This window comes from Marmota flaviventris, chromosome 10, assembly GCF_047511675.1.
Source record: "Marmota flaviventris isolate mMarFla1 chromosome 10, mMarFla1.hap1, whole genome shotgun sequence".
NCBI lineage: Eukaryota > Metazoa > Chordata > Mammalia > Rodentia > Sciuridae > Marmota > Marmota flaviventris.
In genome coordinates this window covers 61266990-61284209 of record NC_092507.1, presented here as the reverse complement: position 1 = coordinate 61284209, position 17220 = coordinate 61266990, and the positions used below count along the sequence as shown (strand labels likewise).

General features: G+C 30.3%; 1 protein-coding gene across 1 annotated transcript in view; it reads left to right on the top strand.

Moving 5' to 3' along the window:
- Positions 1–15594, top strand: part of Lrriq3 (leucine rich repeats and IQ motif containing 3) — a 176479-nt gene extending 160885 nt beyond the window's left edge. The window contains exons 7-8 of the mRNA XM_027950994.2: positions 7429–8152; positions 15438–15594. Of these exons, the coding sequence (XP_027806795.2) occupies positions 7429–8152; positions 15438–15594 (881 nt within the window). The remainder of the gene's footprint in view (positions 1–7428; positions 8153–15437) is intronic.
- The last annotated feature ends 1626 nt before the right edge of the window (positions 15595–17220 follow it).

Here is a 17220-nt window from a genome sequence, read left to right as displayed (position 1 = left end):
TAAAGACTTTTTGGTTTAGAGTAATTTATTAATTAGCAATAAAAATATCTGGTGCTTCAGGTTTGAATGTTAATTTTATAAAATCTTCATTGTCTACAATAATAAATTACATACAAAATAACTTCTCTCTCTTCTGAACTTCTAAGCGATTTTTTGATTATTTAGAAATTTTTAACAGTTGATAATCTTTTTCTATAAGTGTAATATTGATTTTGTATATGTGTGAAAATATGAAGGGACTTCATATCTAATTGAATATTTATATCATTCTATATTTCAAAAGAATGATAAAATGCAAATGTATCAAAAGCAGTTATCCCACAGCTAGATACAATAAAAAATTTTATCAAACAAAAATGGATATAAATATTACACACACACACACACACACACACACATATATATCATATATATACATACATATATATAGTGAATTTTGGAGTACCCACCCAAGATTAGCTATATTTTGGAAAGTATGCCATGCTTTTGAAACACCTTCTTTATGAGTCTCTTGCCTATAGTAGCCAACACCCACTGTAACTTACTGCTTAACTACATTTTCAAGTGATAGAGTCCCCATCCTCTTCTGTTATCTTGAATGAAAGACAGTGTACTGGATTCCACTTGAGGTTCAAAGGTAAAGCTTATAGCAAATAGGATCTTAGATGCTACAGCAATCCTATTTCTTTCTTTTTATTTCAAAGATAATTTTTAAAAATATTTATTTATTTATTAGTTTTCAGTGGATACAACATCTTTATTTTATTTTTATGTGATGCTGAGGATCGAACCCGGCACTGTGCATGCCAGGCGAGCGCGCTACTGCTTGAGCCACATCCCCAGCCCAGCAATCCTATTTCTTACCAAGGTGTTCAAAGTCTTTGGGCATTCTTCTTCTTTTATAGAATACTAGTGTGCCATGGTACACAAGTCTCAAAACTGCTTAGAAGGTTAGAAGAGAGAGAAGTTCTTTTGTATCTGTGCTCAAACTGCCATAAGAAAACAACACAGACTGGGTGGTTTAAGCAACAGAAATTTATTTTGTCCCAGTTCTGGAGTCTGGAAGTCTGAGATAAGGATATCAGCATGGTCAGTTTCCCTTGAGTGTTATCTGTTTTATAGAATATCACCATCTATTTACACAGAAACAGAAAATGAATTATATTTTTTCTTCTTATAAGAACACTAATTCTACTGAACCAGTGGCATACCCTAAGGTTATATCACTTAACCTTACTTACTTTTTAGCCACTCTGGAGGTTGGAACTTTTAATTCATTCAATTAGCTATAACATAATACTATAAATTAATACTATATATAAACAACAGGTATTTATTTCTTATAGTACTATAAGCTCAAGATTAAGGAACCACAGATTTGGTAATTGCAGTGAATCTACTTTTATAGTCTGTACCTTCTGGGTTAGGGTCACACAGTGATAGGGGCAAGGAATCTCTCTCGGGCCTCTTTTATAAGAGCATTATTCTCATTTATAAGACCTCCATTTTCATGACATAGTCATCTCTCAAAAGCCCCATCTCCTAATACCATCAGCTTGGAGGTTAAGATGTGAATATATGAATTTGAGAGGGGTACATAGATATTCAGTTTCTAATATCTTAAGTGACAGAAAGATGTTTGTGAAAAGAGAAAATATTAATTTAGGATTATCGAAACAAAAAAGTATAACTAATAGTATGGTCAAATGGAGTAGGATATGAATCGTAACTTTTCCTTCTATTCCCTGTTAGAATTTGGAAATTTGATTTCTATAAGAATTTAAAGCTGCAAGTACTACTGTAGCATCATCCCTCCAATTTCAGTGTTTTTCATTTTTATTATTATTTAATTTTAAATTTCCTTGTGTTTTCTTCTTTCTTTAAATTTCCTTGTGTAACTCATGGATTACTTAGAATCTTTGTTTAATATCCAAATATTTGAAATTTTCTTAGCTATCTTAGATTTCTGATGAAATTCTTTAACTCTTTAAAATCCATTCTGATAATCTTTGCTTTTTTAATTAAGAGTATTTAGGCTACTAACATTTAGTTATTGATTAATTATATTGATTATTGTAGCATAGGTATATCATTTTATTGTTTTCTTCTTTGTTAAATGCCTTGTGTTTCCTTTATTTTTCTATGTTTTAAAGCTCATTCAAATATTTTTTTTTTTAAAATGCACCTTGATTTATCTGTTGGATTTTTAACTGAATCTCTTTGCATCATATATTTTGTTTCTCTAGGATATACAATATAAATCCTTCACTTTCTTCAACCTACTTACTGTTAGTTTTATATATTTCATATAAAATATGGAAATCAGATAACATGTAGGCCAATTAGCCACCTACACTTACCTTTCTTTATAATGTAATTTCATTAATATTATATTTTTGGATTATATTTTGGACACCATAAATATTATGTTGTGATACTTTGAATTCTGTTATAAGAGTGTAGATATTTTGTTTTAGCAGACCACTAACATGTACTTGTTCTTGTGCATTCTTCACTATCCTCAAATATTTGTTTGGATTTTGTTTAATTTTTTTTATCATGTTAGCCAAATATTAGTATTTTATCCCAGTGTGACAGCTGTTTGACTTAGGTAAACCTATTTTTTTTCTGAAAATGGTCAATAATATCTAATTTTACAAGTTACTAGTATTTAAATAAATGGTAATATTAATGTGAAGAATTTATCTCAGTGCTTACCAAGTGGTAAGGGCTAAGTAATTGACAACATTTATATTTTTTAAGATAAATAATTTTATTTTAGATGGTGATACAAATGAGACTTTTTTAATAAATGTGAAAAGCCTGAGTCAAGGAAAAGAAGTAAAAGTATCTAATTACAATTCAGAACTAGTGACTATTACATTTGAATTTGTCTAGCTGCCTTTAGAAAAAAAAAGTTAATTAAGTTCATATTTATTGAGAGGCTACCATGTACCCAATGTTATTCTAAGTACTTGTCATGCAATGGTGAGCAAGCAGACACAATCTCAACTTTCATAAAGACTTTGAGAACCAACCTTAAATTGAAAAAAAAATGCTCTTATTAAGTAACTACCAAGTCTTGGACATTCTATTAGGATCTTTAACTTAAAATAATACAAATAACATGATGTTACTCTTCTATTTTTATTCTATTTATTCATCTGTGTTCCTGTAGCTAAGGTGACTATATGATTTGTCTTCCAAACTTAGCCCCTTCTAAGACTGATAGCAGTTGCTATTAATAAAGTCACCAGTGTCATAGGTATAAGTTAAGACTTCCCATGGCAAAATGAAGTGTGTACATACATCAATTTCCTTTGCAAATAGTAATTTATTTAGAAACTTACACATTAAGGCAATGATTCTACATATTTTTTTCTTTTTCATATTTTATTTATCTAGCACATTACATTGACTATTGATTTACCCCAAATTTTCATCTTTTGCTAACAGAGTCCACTGTCCTAATCCACTGACTTCATTATCTTATCACATTGGCCTGTCTGTAGTAAGAATTTTCTGGATAAGAATCCTTCTAGACTTAATGATTTCTCTTAGTAATTTGTCATCTATTGATCCCACTCTGATTAATGGATAAATCATTATTTGTCCTTGTTATATTCAGAGGTAAACCTAATCTCTCTCCCCTTCTGTATGATATCTCTGTACACAGCCCTACCAATAACAGGGATATGCAGTAGGTTTTTTGTTTGTTTGTTGTTGTTAGATTGATTCCACAAAATTCATGTTGAAGACAGTCCAGGATAAGATATAGTTTGGAGGATAAGGAATTTTATGAGAATAAGCTGAATCAGTAGAATTCTTGCTAAAACTAGACTGAACAGACCTAGCTGAGACCCCAGGATGAGGAATTAGTCAGGAAAACTCAGAGGGGCCTGATTCAGATTTAGTAAAATTATCTTTGTCAACATTCTCTGGAATATTTTTGTCCCAAATCATTTATTTTGACTGAAATGAAATAGTCTTTCTTCTATGCCTCCAAGGTTTCTATGTTTGTATTTTTAAAAATTTCCACAATACTTTGAAGTTACGAGCTTTTTCTCCTTCATTAGACTGTAATATTCCAGACAAACAGTACCATTTTCATTTTTTGAAGACCTTGAGTGAAATTAGATAAAATTTTTTAAGCTATATCAAATTTTCACTTTTAAAACTTTAGTCAAAGGAATTAACTTTTTTTTGGTTATTTATAGCCCTGAAACTCAGTAATTTTGCCTGGTAATTACCCCCAGAACTAATTCATGTCTTGGGCATAGAATAATAAATGTGATCATAAGTAGGTTGGAAGTTTATATTTGCTCATTAAACCAATGCAAAAGCATATGAACTTTATAGACAATAGCAAGGAGTTTGAATTTTATCATAAGAGCATTTAAGGACAATTAATTAATTAATTAACTTAATTAATTTAATTAATTAATTAAAGAGATCATTTTATCAGAGAACACACAGACATATTTGTTAGTTTGGTATAGTAAGAAGAAAGTATTTCCATTGGTGGGTTCACATTTAACAAGAAAGAATAAACAATATTATCAAGTCTTGGAACAAAATATGGTTAACAAGAATGCTCTTCTGTATATTTTGTTCTTCATTTTCTATTGGAGGTTGAGGAGTATGACAAAAGTGCTTTTCATTATTTTCTCTATTTATTACTAAATTCTGTGACTCTTTTAACACCATGTTATTGATGGAATTAAGAGATAAAATAAGCCCTTTATTTTCCATACAAAATATAAAGGTAAAGATAATAACAATTAACGCATATATCTTTTTCTTTGTCAGAAACTATTCTAATACTTAGGTAGCATACTTTGTTGACATTTTATATTTTATTAACTCATTTAACTCTATAAGAACCCTTTAATCAGGTATTATAATATCTGTCTTACAGTGAGGAAACAGACACAAAGAATAAAATAACTTTCCTAGACCACACAGTGGTAAAAGTAGGATTTGAACTCAGTTTAAATTGGCTCCAAATTCAAAGCTTTTAACCATTTTGAGTGATATTACTCTTGAGCAACAGATTTACTCTTCTATTTGTTTAATTGTCTATCCAACAAATATACTTATCAGGCATATACTGTTTAATTAACTGATTGTCCCATAAAACAAATCCTGTGCAAAGTAGTAGGTTGGAGGCCTACATTTATAGGATCAAAGAGGATTCCTACTCTTAAGGAGTTTTATATCTAGCTTAGTATTATAGCTAAGGACTGCTACATAGAGCTTTAATATAAGTGGAATTTGATAAAGTATATAAGGAAGTAATTGATATGAAAGTTCTAAAAAATCTATTTTTATTTCAATAATGTAAAAGATAATGTACAAAGGCCTTAAGAGTGAATAAAATTTGAGCATATAATAGGGAAAACAATGTAAGGGACAACATGTAAAATAACACATGTAAAGACCCAAACATTGGAAGATGTGGTGTGTGTATAAGGAAAATTTTTTAAAAAGGGAATAACTGAGGGTTTTTTCCTATATACATGACCCAGTCTAAAACATGACATTATGTTATGTCTTATGGATAGGAACCATGAACGTTTTGTTTTCCTTTGTGTAGATATAAGTCATGATATAACTTCTCATTTTAGGAAGATGCATATTAGAGCAATTAGTGATTTTTTAAAACAGAGATTTTGGAATGTAGAGAAAAAAATAGAATTTCAAAACTGATAGTGGGATTATATTCAAACAACTAATGAGAGACTGGCTTTTGTGCTTTGTTTTCCAGTGTCTTGCTTCAGATCCAAATTTTTAATATCTATTTTTGGACACTTTGCTTTTTGTATTCTGGTAAACTGCCACTTTTACTTTCTAGAGTTTATTTCCTACTTTGCTATAGACTGCTTATTTTTCTAATGCAGATTCTCCTTTGGCCTTTATAAAAACTTTGGATATTCACTTCCTTCCTACTACTTGTCTATACCACAGATCCTTCCCTTCTTCATGGCCATCTTCACTTCCATCTTCACCATTTGACATAGAATGATATTATGTGAATCTTCCATTAGAGAATAAAAAATCCTTATAGAATAGGCAGGTATGTAATTTCAATAGGTAGAGAAAATTAGTCAAATGTGAATCGTTTAAGCTTGACTTCTATGCTTCTTTTTGCCATTAGATCCTAAATTCATCAACGCTTGTCAAAAAATAGATATGTGAGCAACAATGTGATTGAAGTTGTATTAGTTAAATTGGTATAGTAACAAATAGACCCAGACATATATCTTATTTTAAGCATAATTATTAATTATTTCAGGTTCCATAACAGTCCAAATTAGCTAATCTTCTTTTGGAATTATTTTTTCAATACATGATTTAGGACCAATGTTTCTTCAGTATTGTGGTTCCACCATCTCTCATGTCTGCAGTGGTCAGAAGTAAAAAAGAAAAGAAAGGAGACTTATTTATTTCTTAAAGGACTTGGATAAGAAATGATGCATCACACTTCTGTTCACATTCCACTGGAAGAGACTTAGCTCATAGTCACACAAAATAGCAAAGCAAGATGAGAAATTTAGTTTCTTTGTCTATACAAAGAGGGAAAAAACCAGTTTAAATGGTAGCTATTGGTTTTCCCCAGAGTTAAGAAAAATAAAGTAAAACTAATTACAGTGTGTATCATTGGAAAATATGAGACGATAGTAGTTTGTTAAATGCAATTAAGTTTAACTTTAAACTGCTTCCATACCTTGATCCCTTATATTAAAACAACAACAACAACAAAAAAAACCTGCAAGTTAACTTGATATGTGAAAAAACTAAAAGCCTAACTTTGGAGAATATTTTTGTAACAAATAGCTAAATCACAGAAAATCATAGCAACTGAACTTCAGTTAATCATAGGCAACCAACTCATCAGACTATTTCCAAATAAGGCAAAGCATTGAGCTATAAGCCATCAAATTGTTTCTGTGTATGTCACTTCCACATTGTGTCTATAATAATCCTTGCTCATGTTTTGGAATGGTGCTGTCAGAACCTCCACTCTTCTAGACCCTGCCCAATTCATAAACTGTTTTTGCTCATTTAAATTCTGTTTAATTTGTCTAAGGTTTGTCTTTCGGCAAACTAACTGAAAAATACTATTTATAAGTGCTAAGGATAGGATAAGATAAAATGCTGTTGCTGAGTCAGTCCAAGTTAAATAATTGTGAGAAATAACAATGAAAACAGGAATCAGATTCAATTTATTTCTGTGTTAAAATGTTTTAATAGTGATTTTTCTCTCCAAAAATCACAAAATTGGAAAGCAATTTGGGGAAAATGCTTCTTAGTGAAGTAAATAGTATGTTCTCATCAACTTTATTAATATACCCTTCAAAACAATTTGAACAGAAAGTAAGTTTAACTTTTGTTGTAATATATATGTTTGTCTGTTATATGATGTAGGTCAGAAGGAGTCTGGAGATGAAAATGAAGATGAAGTACTGGATACCAATTTTAGGATATCAGCATCCAAACTACCTTTATATACTTCAGGTTTATTGAAGTATGATGCAATATTAAAACAGAAAAAACAAGATTATTTTCCTGAACATGCCCATCTATTTCCTACCACCCATCCAAAACCAATAATTAAAAAAGGCACACTACCTGAGACAAATTTAAGACAGTTTTTTACAACACAGAGAGCCGGTATAAAACTCCAAACCCTTAAAGATATTGACAAATATTATGCTGAACAAAAGAAGCAGGATCTCCATCAAGAAAAAATAACAGCTGTATCCAGGGCACAAGTTGACAAAAAAAGAGTTGGCTTAACTGTTCATGAAAGCATAAATAAGAAAAAAATTGCTATAAAAAAACTAATTGAAAAAGATCATAACACTATTCAGAAAAGTTTACAGCAACTTTGGCAAGACAAATTAAAATACCTTATGAAAGTTAAAGAGAGAAGAACTCTGTTTCTAGAAGGAAAAAACCAAAAGGCTGAAGAACATTTAATAGTTCAAACCCTAAATAATGAGCGTACTATTCTGACCAAAGGAATGATTAAAATTGACAGACTGAAGAGGAATGATGCTATCCTAAGACAAAAATGGCTGAGTGTTCAGAAAAACATAGAAGAAGAAAAATACCAAAAGAATTTACTCAACCAAATGAAGGAACATAGGTGGGTACGGTTTAATATGACAGAAGCTTTGAAGTCAATTACATATAAATATTACATACTAAATGCTGAATTCTGATTAGTAGTATTTTGTTTATAGCATTCTCCTTTGGAAAATGGAAACAAAAAGACAATTATGCATTCCTATATTATCATAGAATAGATAATACAACAACTGTTTTTCCCTATCTCAACCTCAGACAACAAAACCTGATTAATTAATATGTGTAATAAACAGCATTTAACTAGTGCTAAAAACCAGTCTTACAACTTAGTCTCCCTGTCAACATGTAACATGTTTTTTTAATTATTTTTATTCTGAAAGAAGTCTCAACTAGATCTTTTCATTCCCAAATCTCATAATCGCCCTAATAATTCACATTATTCTTCTAATTGAGATTGCCATTCCCATTCTCCATCTTTTCTTCAACTTGTGTATTTTTGCTAGCCTTCAAAACTTACTTAATTTATAATTGTCATAGATAGTATTTTCATCAGCCTCTTGACCAGTGCTAGAAACTAGTCTTATAAATCAGTCTACCTCACTGCCGACATATAATGAGTGTGTGTGTGTGTGTGTGTGTGTGTGTGTGTGTGTGTGTTGATTCCAGGGATTGAACTCTACCACTGAGTCACATCCCCAGTCCTATTTTGTATTTTATTTAGAGACAGGGTCTCACAGAGTTGCTTAACACCTTTCCCTTGTTGAGACTGGCTTTGAACTCTTGATATTCCTCCCTCAGCCTCTAATGTATTTTAAAAATAAAGTTCTGATTATGTCTATTTAAGTTTGTGGCTTTCAATTGCCCAAATAATGAAATTTAATCTTTTTAGCATTTAAAAAATATGCTCTGTTTAAATCTAGTCATATCACACTAAATTTTCTCCTAGAGTGTCTACCCTCTATTCTTAATTACATTTTTTTCTCTAGACAAACTCATTCTCCATTCCCTACACAACTTTGCACTTTCTTATTCCAATGATTTTTCTCACACTATTTCCTTTTCTCTCAAATATGACCCTACTGGGGAACTATAAGCCCACAGTGTTACTATATGTTATTATGCAAAAAAAAGTCTCTTTGATATTGTGAAAATCAGAATGCTTTTGGTGTTTCAAATTAGTGGTGAGGTGATTTCTGTACAGGGATGCAAACTATACTCTGTCCTCTAAGGAAATATCACAAGTAGTTGATGCTTAGCTGTATGTGGCTGTGTTTCACCCTTTTATTTTCCATCATATAGTACGTGAGCTGCACAACCAATGGCAAACCTCATTCTTTTATTTTCTACCATATAGCAGCCAACTAAAATGGTATTTTAACTTCTCTTCAATTACTTTTCCAGTCTAAATTGGTCTTTTAATATTTTGGTGATTCCATAACACTTTATTTAAATGTCAATTCTAGCAATTGTGATAGGCAAGTCTTTATCATAGTGAACTGGGGAAATCTTTTGTAAAATAATTTGGCCCATCTTTCCATTTCTGTGTGTGGTACAGTGCTTAGTTAAAAAATTTATTCAATAAATACTTATTGAATAAGTATCAAATAGGTATGAATCCCAATTATCAGTGATTGTATATTACTTCATTTAAGTCAGATAATTGCCTCTGAGAACTCTGAGTGTTTTTTATATATTTTTACTTAATACTTAAGCCATTGAGATGAGAAATAATGCATACATTTTCCAAATGTTTATATAATAAAGATATGTAATCAGAATTGTTACCAGTGCTGGAAATCAAACCCAGGGCCTCTGGCATACTTTATCACTGAGCTAAATCCAAGCCTAAATTTTTAAATAAATTATAAAAATATAATTTACCAAGCTGTGAAAATAGCTTTGCTATCAATTAGAATAGGTATCCATCTTAGCACAAGTGCTTATTTCATGGCAATAAATTTATATACTCTTATTTTCTTTCCCTCAGTGATCCCCCATTGTATTTCTATCAATAGGTTCTTATCTTCAGTTCAAATTACTCAAGTAGTGATTCAAGTTTAGCTCTCAGAGATTCCTATCACAGGCAGTGTGGGGACTGGCAAGTCATTTCGCCCAAAAAACTGAAACTCTAGATAGTTGGTAGGCAAAAAAGACAACAAGACTACTACATTTAAATAATAATACAAGTAATAATACAAGTGCTACTAAGAGACAGAATGAAAATTTCTGGTAAATAATAAGTAGGTGGCAGTAATATTGAAAACTGGAGGAGAGAATATTTTATACCTTACTTATCAGAGTATTCAGGACTCACACTTGTATAACAGAACAGGTTACCTAGAGAAAAACACAATAACCTTATTAAAACAAAAGTTACATGACATGGAAACTTCTATAAATGAAGAATCAGAGGCCCAGCAAAACGGTATTTTTATGCCTAGGATTGATGAAGAGTGCACAGTTGTACAGAGGTGTGGTTGGACAAAAAGGGGATATGACCTAAATAATAATGAACTGAAGGGAACTCGGCGAGACCTGTGTATTCAGATTATTCTTGTCCTCTTGCTGTAATGTTCCTTCCCTCCAGGTATAGGAGAGGACATCTGAAGATGTCCTAAATACTTTTTGCACAACCAGAGATATGAAAAAATATGCTGTATATGTGTAATATAAATTGTAATACATTATGCTCTCATATATAATAAACTAGAGTAAAAAATAATTTTTTTAAAAAAAAGAACATTAGATTCTTTAAAGGAAAGGGGGCAAGAGAACTTCACAGAGAGCTTTCTGCTTCTACGATTTTTTCAATTTCCTTCAGCTTAATACTCAGAATGCTAAGCTGCCATATTTTGGGTATCATTTCCCACATCCCATCAAAACCTCAAAATTAAGTTTTAACTAAACATCACAGTGTTAGTTCACTTCAATTTTCCTCTGCTCTGCCATACAAAGAGGAATTAAAATATTCTTAATTCTCTAAGAGTTCAGTGACAAACATAAGCAAATATTTGAATTCTTACAAAAATCAGAGGAAATTATGATTATCTATTAGAATTTGGAAAAATCAGAGGAAAAGGGGAGACCATTATTAGCAGAAAAGTTCAGAATAGATAAAAGCAGAAGAGACAACTGAGGTGCAGAATACATTTTAAATATGCATTTTACCACAAAACCTTCTTTTCAAGGAATAGATTGGAAGGTGATCCCAGAAGAGATTTTTGACAAATCTGTTTCAAACAAACAAACAAAAAAAAGGTAAATTGTTTTGCCATAAAGACTTTTTTATTTTTATTTAAATTTTTGAGTTGTAGAAGCTCTGAGAAATAATATTGATTCAAAATATTTTAATCTATGTATAGCAAATTTAAATTTTAGTAGTTGTCAAAGGATATATTTAAGAGAATAAAAACACGACTCATACATATATAAAATTAGCACATGCAAAAATTTATTTAACAGAATAATGAAGAAGAAACAGTAAAAAGTTACAACCAGTTAAAATGAAAATGCAAGAAGTGCGCATATATATATTCACGTGTATGTATGTGTAAATAAGAATGCTGATATATATATATATATATATATATATATATATATATATATATATTTTTTTTTTTTTTTTTTTTCATTCCCACTGGGAAATATTCATGCCACACAAAATTTATTTATATTTGTATAAACAAGAAACATTTGCCTTACTAATTATAACTTGTAGAGTTGTATTTTATGTTTTTATCTCTCCAAATTTAAAATCTTTTATCTTAATGTATGGTGTGTGTGTGTGTGTGTGTGTGTGTGTAATTTTTGAAAATAATTTATAATTTGTATTAAAAATGTATCTTGGAAAATACAATGAAATCTAGTTTGCTATATCAAAATATGTCTAGTGCAAATTAACATTGGATAAATTTAATAAGCTTAATTTTTAATCACAGTAAATTGCATATCTAATCATACTTAATTCAAAAAAGATGCAGAATCAAATGAGCTTTGTAATGAATCTTAACTGAATTATCTTCTAAGTCTGAAAAGATATCCTTGAAAGTGTTGTTTATGTCAGTAGTATTCTCCCTCCCAACACTCACCAAATTTTGAGTTTTACTGTTTTTCTTAAAAAACAAAAATTGAGTATTAATAAACAGAAAGGAACTGTGACACACAAAAAAATAAAATAAAATTTGTCTAGAGACATCAGAAGTTTTCCAATCCTGATACATTTTTTGCTGTTGATACTTCATTAATGTATCAGTATCAATCACTTGACTTAGAAAGTCTAAATGAATCTCAATAATTAGTGAAGTTGTTATTAGGAATGTAGCTCCTTGATCCTGCAATGTGAAATAAAGGGGGAAAAAACAACAGGGAAAAAGAAAATTCTAATTTAGTAAGTTGATAAAATATCCACAGGAGTACCTAAGTGTGAATTAAAGAAGTTTATCCTGAATCATAAAGCTTTTCTCCAACCAGCCACTGCCAAAATCATGGTAAACTTTCAAATTACCTAAAATCAACAATTACCTAAGATCAAAAATTACCAAACCTAATGTTAACCATTTTGGATTCCAACAATCCTTATCGTACTTTACATTAATAAACTCATATCTATAGACACAAAAAGACTCTCTCATCATTTGGAACTGCCCCACTTCTGAAATTTTAGATTTTGATATACTTATTTATCTGTGACTAAAATCTATCTTTTCAATTTTTTCCTTTACTTTCACAACACACATTTTCAAATATATAGTTTTAAATATATATGTGTGAATATTATCTATCTTTCTATATATATATGTCCATATATATATATATATATATATCATCAACTCCTATGTGGGAACAATCCAATTGTCTATTTTTATTTCTTGAAGTTATACCAAAATGGGAAGAGGAAATAACTGACCTGTACATTTATGCCAATGTTAATTTTATGACCTCTGACTTTAGCTGCTCCCTCAGTAGCTTTTTTTTTAAGAGAGAGAGAGAGAGAGAATTTTTTAATAATTATTTTTTAATTTTTTGGCGGACACAACATCTTTGTTTGTATGTGGTTCTGAGGATCAAACCTGGGCCGCTCGCATGCCAGGCAAGCGCTACCGCTTGAGCCACATCCCCAGTAGTAGCTTGTTCTTTACCCACTAGCTATGAGAGCAATTTGAAACCATCACTCTGTCCAACACCACTTATGATCTACTTCTCAGCAAGCCACTTTATCACAAAGAAATTTATTTTCCAAAAAAATTTAGACCTTCCAGCTTGAATTCATTCAATTTAGTATATCCATATCTATAAAATTCTGTATATTATGGATATATCTACTTTTTTCCCTACTATTTCAGGATTAGCTTTCCAATTTCTGTTAGAAGCTAATAATCTTTCTACTTATATTCTTAGTAATCTGTAAAATTATAGAATGAATATCTCTCCATTAATCAGAATTACGGCCCCCAAGAAGATGGATGTCCTGCTCTTATCTCCAGGGCTATGAATAAGTTGAGATACCACACCTGTAAATGTGATAGTAAAAGGAACCCTGCACATATAATTAAGAATGTTAATTAGTCCATATTAAATAGATTATACTGGATTATCCTGGTGGACCCAATGTATTTACATTAGCCTTTAAATTCAGGGCAAAAAAGAAAGTCAAAGGGATTACATGAGAAGGAATTGACATGAGATTGGTAACTTAAAGATGGAGGGAGAAACAAACAAACAAACAAAAAAAAAAAACATGAGAAAAAAATGAGACATGCCATGCCTGGACTTCTGACTCATGAGAACTATGAGATAATATAAGATTGTTATTATAAGTCAACCTATTTATGGATGTAAAACAGAAATTCCAACTTTGTTCTCCTTTCCATAAGATTGCTTTGATTGTCTGAGGACCTTTGAATTTCTATAAATTTTTTAACAAATTTTAAAAAATTAAATTTAATCATTAAAAATAAATAAATTAAATCTAATGTATATTCAAAACAAATTTGAATGATAATTCATTTCTACCCCAAATAATCTTTGCATATAAATTGAAATTTTATTGACTCTATGTATTAATTTGGAAGAGAATTGACAGCTTATACCAATTCTTGTACACGGCATAACACTTCATTCACTTAGGTCTTCTTTAATTTCTCTCAGCAATATTTTATTATTTTCAAGTATAGGTCTTGCCTAACTTTTATCAAACTTATGTTTAAGTACCTTATGTTTTTCTGATCATATTTTAAGTGAAGTTTTTTTCTTGATTTCATTTTCTAATTGTTTGATTATGGTATATATAAAAATAATTGGTTATTTTGTGTTTCTCACTCTTCAATTATTTTAAATTCTGTTTTTACATTTTCCAAATAGTTTTTATCTGCTAAGGTAGCTATTTTAATATTTTTCTTAACTAGTACCCTTAATTTTATGCATAAAATTTTTTTGGCCATTAATTTTACTCTACTATGCATCCACATATGACTACTTGAACTCCCGAGTCAAAATAGTAGCAACTACCTTTCATTGAATAATTATTAAATTACAGGAACTCCTTTAAGGATTTTATGTATATTAATTTACTTGCTTCTTACTAAACATATGAATTGGATTGCCTAACTTCAAAAAGATGAAGAAAAGAGGCAGAAAGTTTAAATAACACATTCAAATTACACAATCCTTAAGTTTCAGTGCTGGATTTTAAACCCTGAAAGAATGATTTTACTGCCTTATACTCTTACAACAATCCATTGTTTCTCTATATTCAGCTCCTTGGAAGTCATGACATGGATAGCAAGGTTCTTGAAGGTCAATGTTAACAAAACAAAACTAAATTTTCCCATCTTTTTGCTCTTCCTACATTTCTTAGTCTGATGAAAACCACTATTATTCATCCAGAAAGCATAATTTTTAAATGTCAGGAATTCTTATATAAATTTTTAATGTAAAAACTCATTTAATCCTCTTCTAATCTCTATGAGTTGGATTATCCCTTTGTAAAAGATGAAGAAACTTGGGTAGAGAGAACTTGGAATTTAACCACTGAACTATACATCCCAGCCCTTTTATATTTTTAATTTTCAGATGGGGTCTTCCTAAGTTGCTAAGGCTGGCCTTCAATTTTCGATCCTCATGCCTCAGCTTCCTGAGCCCCTGGGATTACAGGCTTGCATCACTGCACCAAGCTCTAAAAGGAGTTCTTTTTCCCATTTGATTATGTCTGTTTTGAAGCCATCTAATTATCATTAGTGACAATCTAATAGTTACTGTTTTAATAACCTAAGTAACAATCTAATTATTACTATTTTAATAACCTAAAACCATCACATTTTATAATCTTTTCTTTTTCCTTTTAGGGCTCAAGAAATATACAGAAAACACTGTGCAGAAAAGTTTGTTATGGATATGCTTACTTTTCAAAAAGATGTTGAGAGATATCAAGAAGCTAAATCTAGAGTTGCACTTGTGAAAACAAATTTTGTCTTTAATATTCCCAATGGAATGTCAAAATGAACCAATGGCAGATCACATTCTATGATCATCTTAAGTTTAGTCCATTACTTTTACCTAATGGACTTTGAAATGATACTCTGAAAGAAATGCTCTGTGTCACAAGATGGATTTATATGTAAATCTTTTAAAAATATAAAGAATAGAGTGTTTCTTGTATTGATCATAATTTAAATCAAGTTGACTTAGCAGCACTAAAAGTTTTCTTATATATCCAGATTCCCAAGGAACAATTAAAACAGATTTTCATTACTACAGGCAATATTGAAAAGATGCTGTATATATTCTCTTTTATATTCTTTCTGAGTGTAGCAATATGTAAGGTATTTTCAGTTTCTCTGGCAAGGTGGTTAGCATAGTAATTTTTGCCCCTACTGCTGACTTTTATTAAGATATTGCTTATTTGACTTCTTTCATTACTTAATTTCATACATTTAACTATATTTCCTGTTTATTTTATTAAAACAATTTCTGGATTTATTTTTTTCAAAGTAGGGTTTTCAGCATTGTATCAGTGATTCGTACTTTCATAAATATTTAGAAAATATAAATGATGAAAAGTAAACAATCTTATTGCCTTTTTTGGAGGTTGTAAGATTTTGGTGTACTTTTGATGTGTTTGACTTTTTTTTGCATATATGTGGAGGCATGGAAGAGAAATAAAGGTAGAAAGAGAAACAAGAAAGAATACATATAATTAAGTAATTGAGATCATAAAGTACATAGAATGACATAAATTAATTTTAAGTCTGCTTAATACTGATGGTAGAAAACTTTAAAAACAAAGAAAAACATTAAAAATATAAAAATCCTTTTTAAAATTTTTATCAATTTTAATGTGTTTTCACTTATCTAAGGAAGATAAATATACCACTATAATTGTGACATCACTCATTACAATATAAGTAATAACACTCAGAATTTCTGTTTTATATTAATCAGTTAGATACATATATTTTAAGCCTGCATAGCTTTAAAAATTCTCTAATTTTATCAATTTCCAGAGCTTATTCATTCATGCTTCTATGCTGGACTGCTATCAAATGCTGGTAGTATTTTCTTAATTTTCAGTAAAATAACAACTGTCTATTTATTTATTTTATTGGTTTTATTAAATTCATGACAGCAGAATGCATCACAATTCTTATTACACATATGGAACAATTTTCATACCTCTGTTTGTTTATAAAGTATGTTCACATCAATTCATGTCTTCATACATGTACTTTGTATCACATTCTTCCATCCTTGCTAATCCCCTGCCCCTCCCTTTCCCTTCCACCCCTCTTCCCTATCTAGAATTCATCTATTCCTCCCATGCTCTCCCTCCCTACCCTACTATGAGTCAGCCTCCTTAAATCAGAGAAAACATTCAGCATTTGTTTTTTTGGGATTGGCTAACTTCACTTAGCATTATCTTCTCCAGTGCCATTCATTTACCTTCAAATGCCACTATTTTATTCTCTTTTATTGCTGAGTAAAATTCTATTGTGTATATATGCTACATATATTTTTTTTTATCCATTCATCCACTGAGGAATATCTAGGTTGGCTCCACAGTTTAGCTATTGTGAATTGTGCTGCTGTAAACATTGATGTGGCTGTGTCCCTGTAGTATGCTATTTTTAA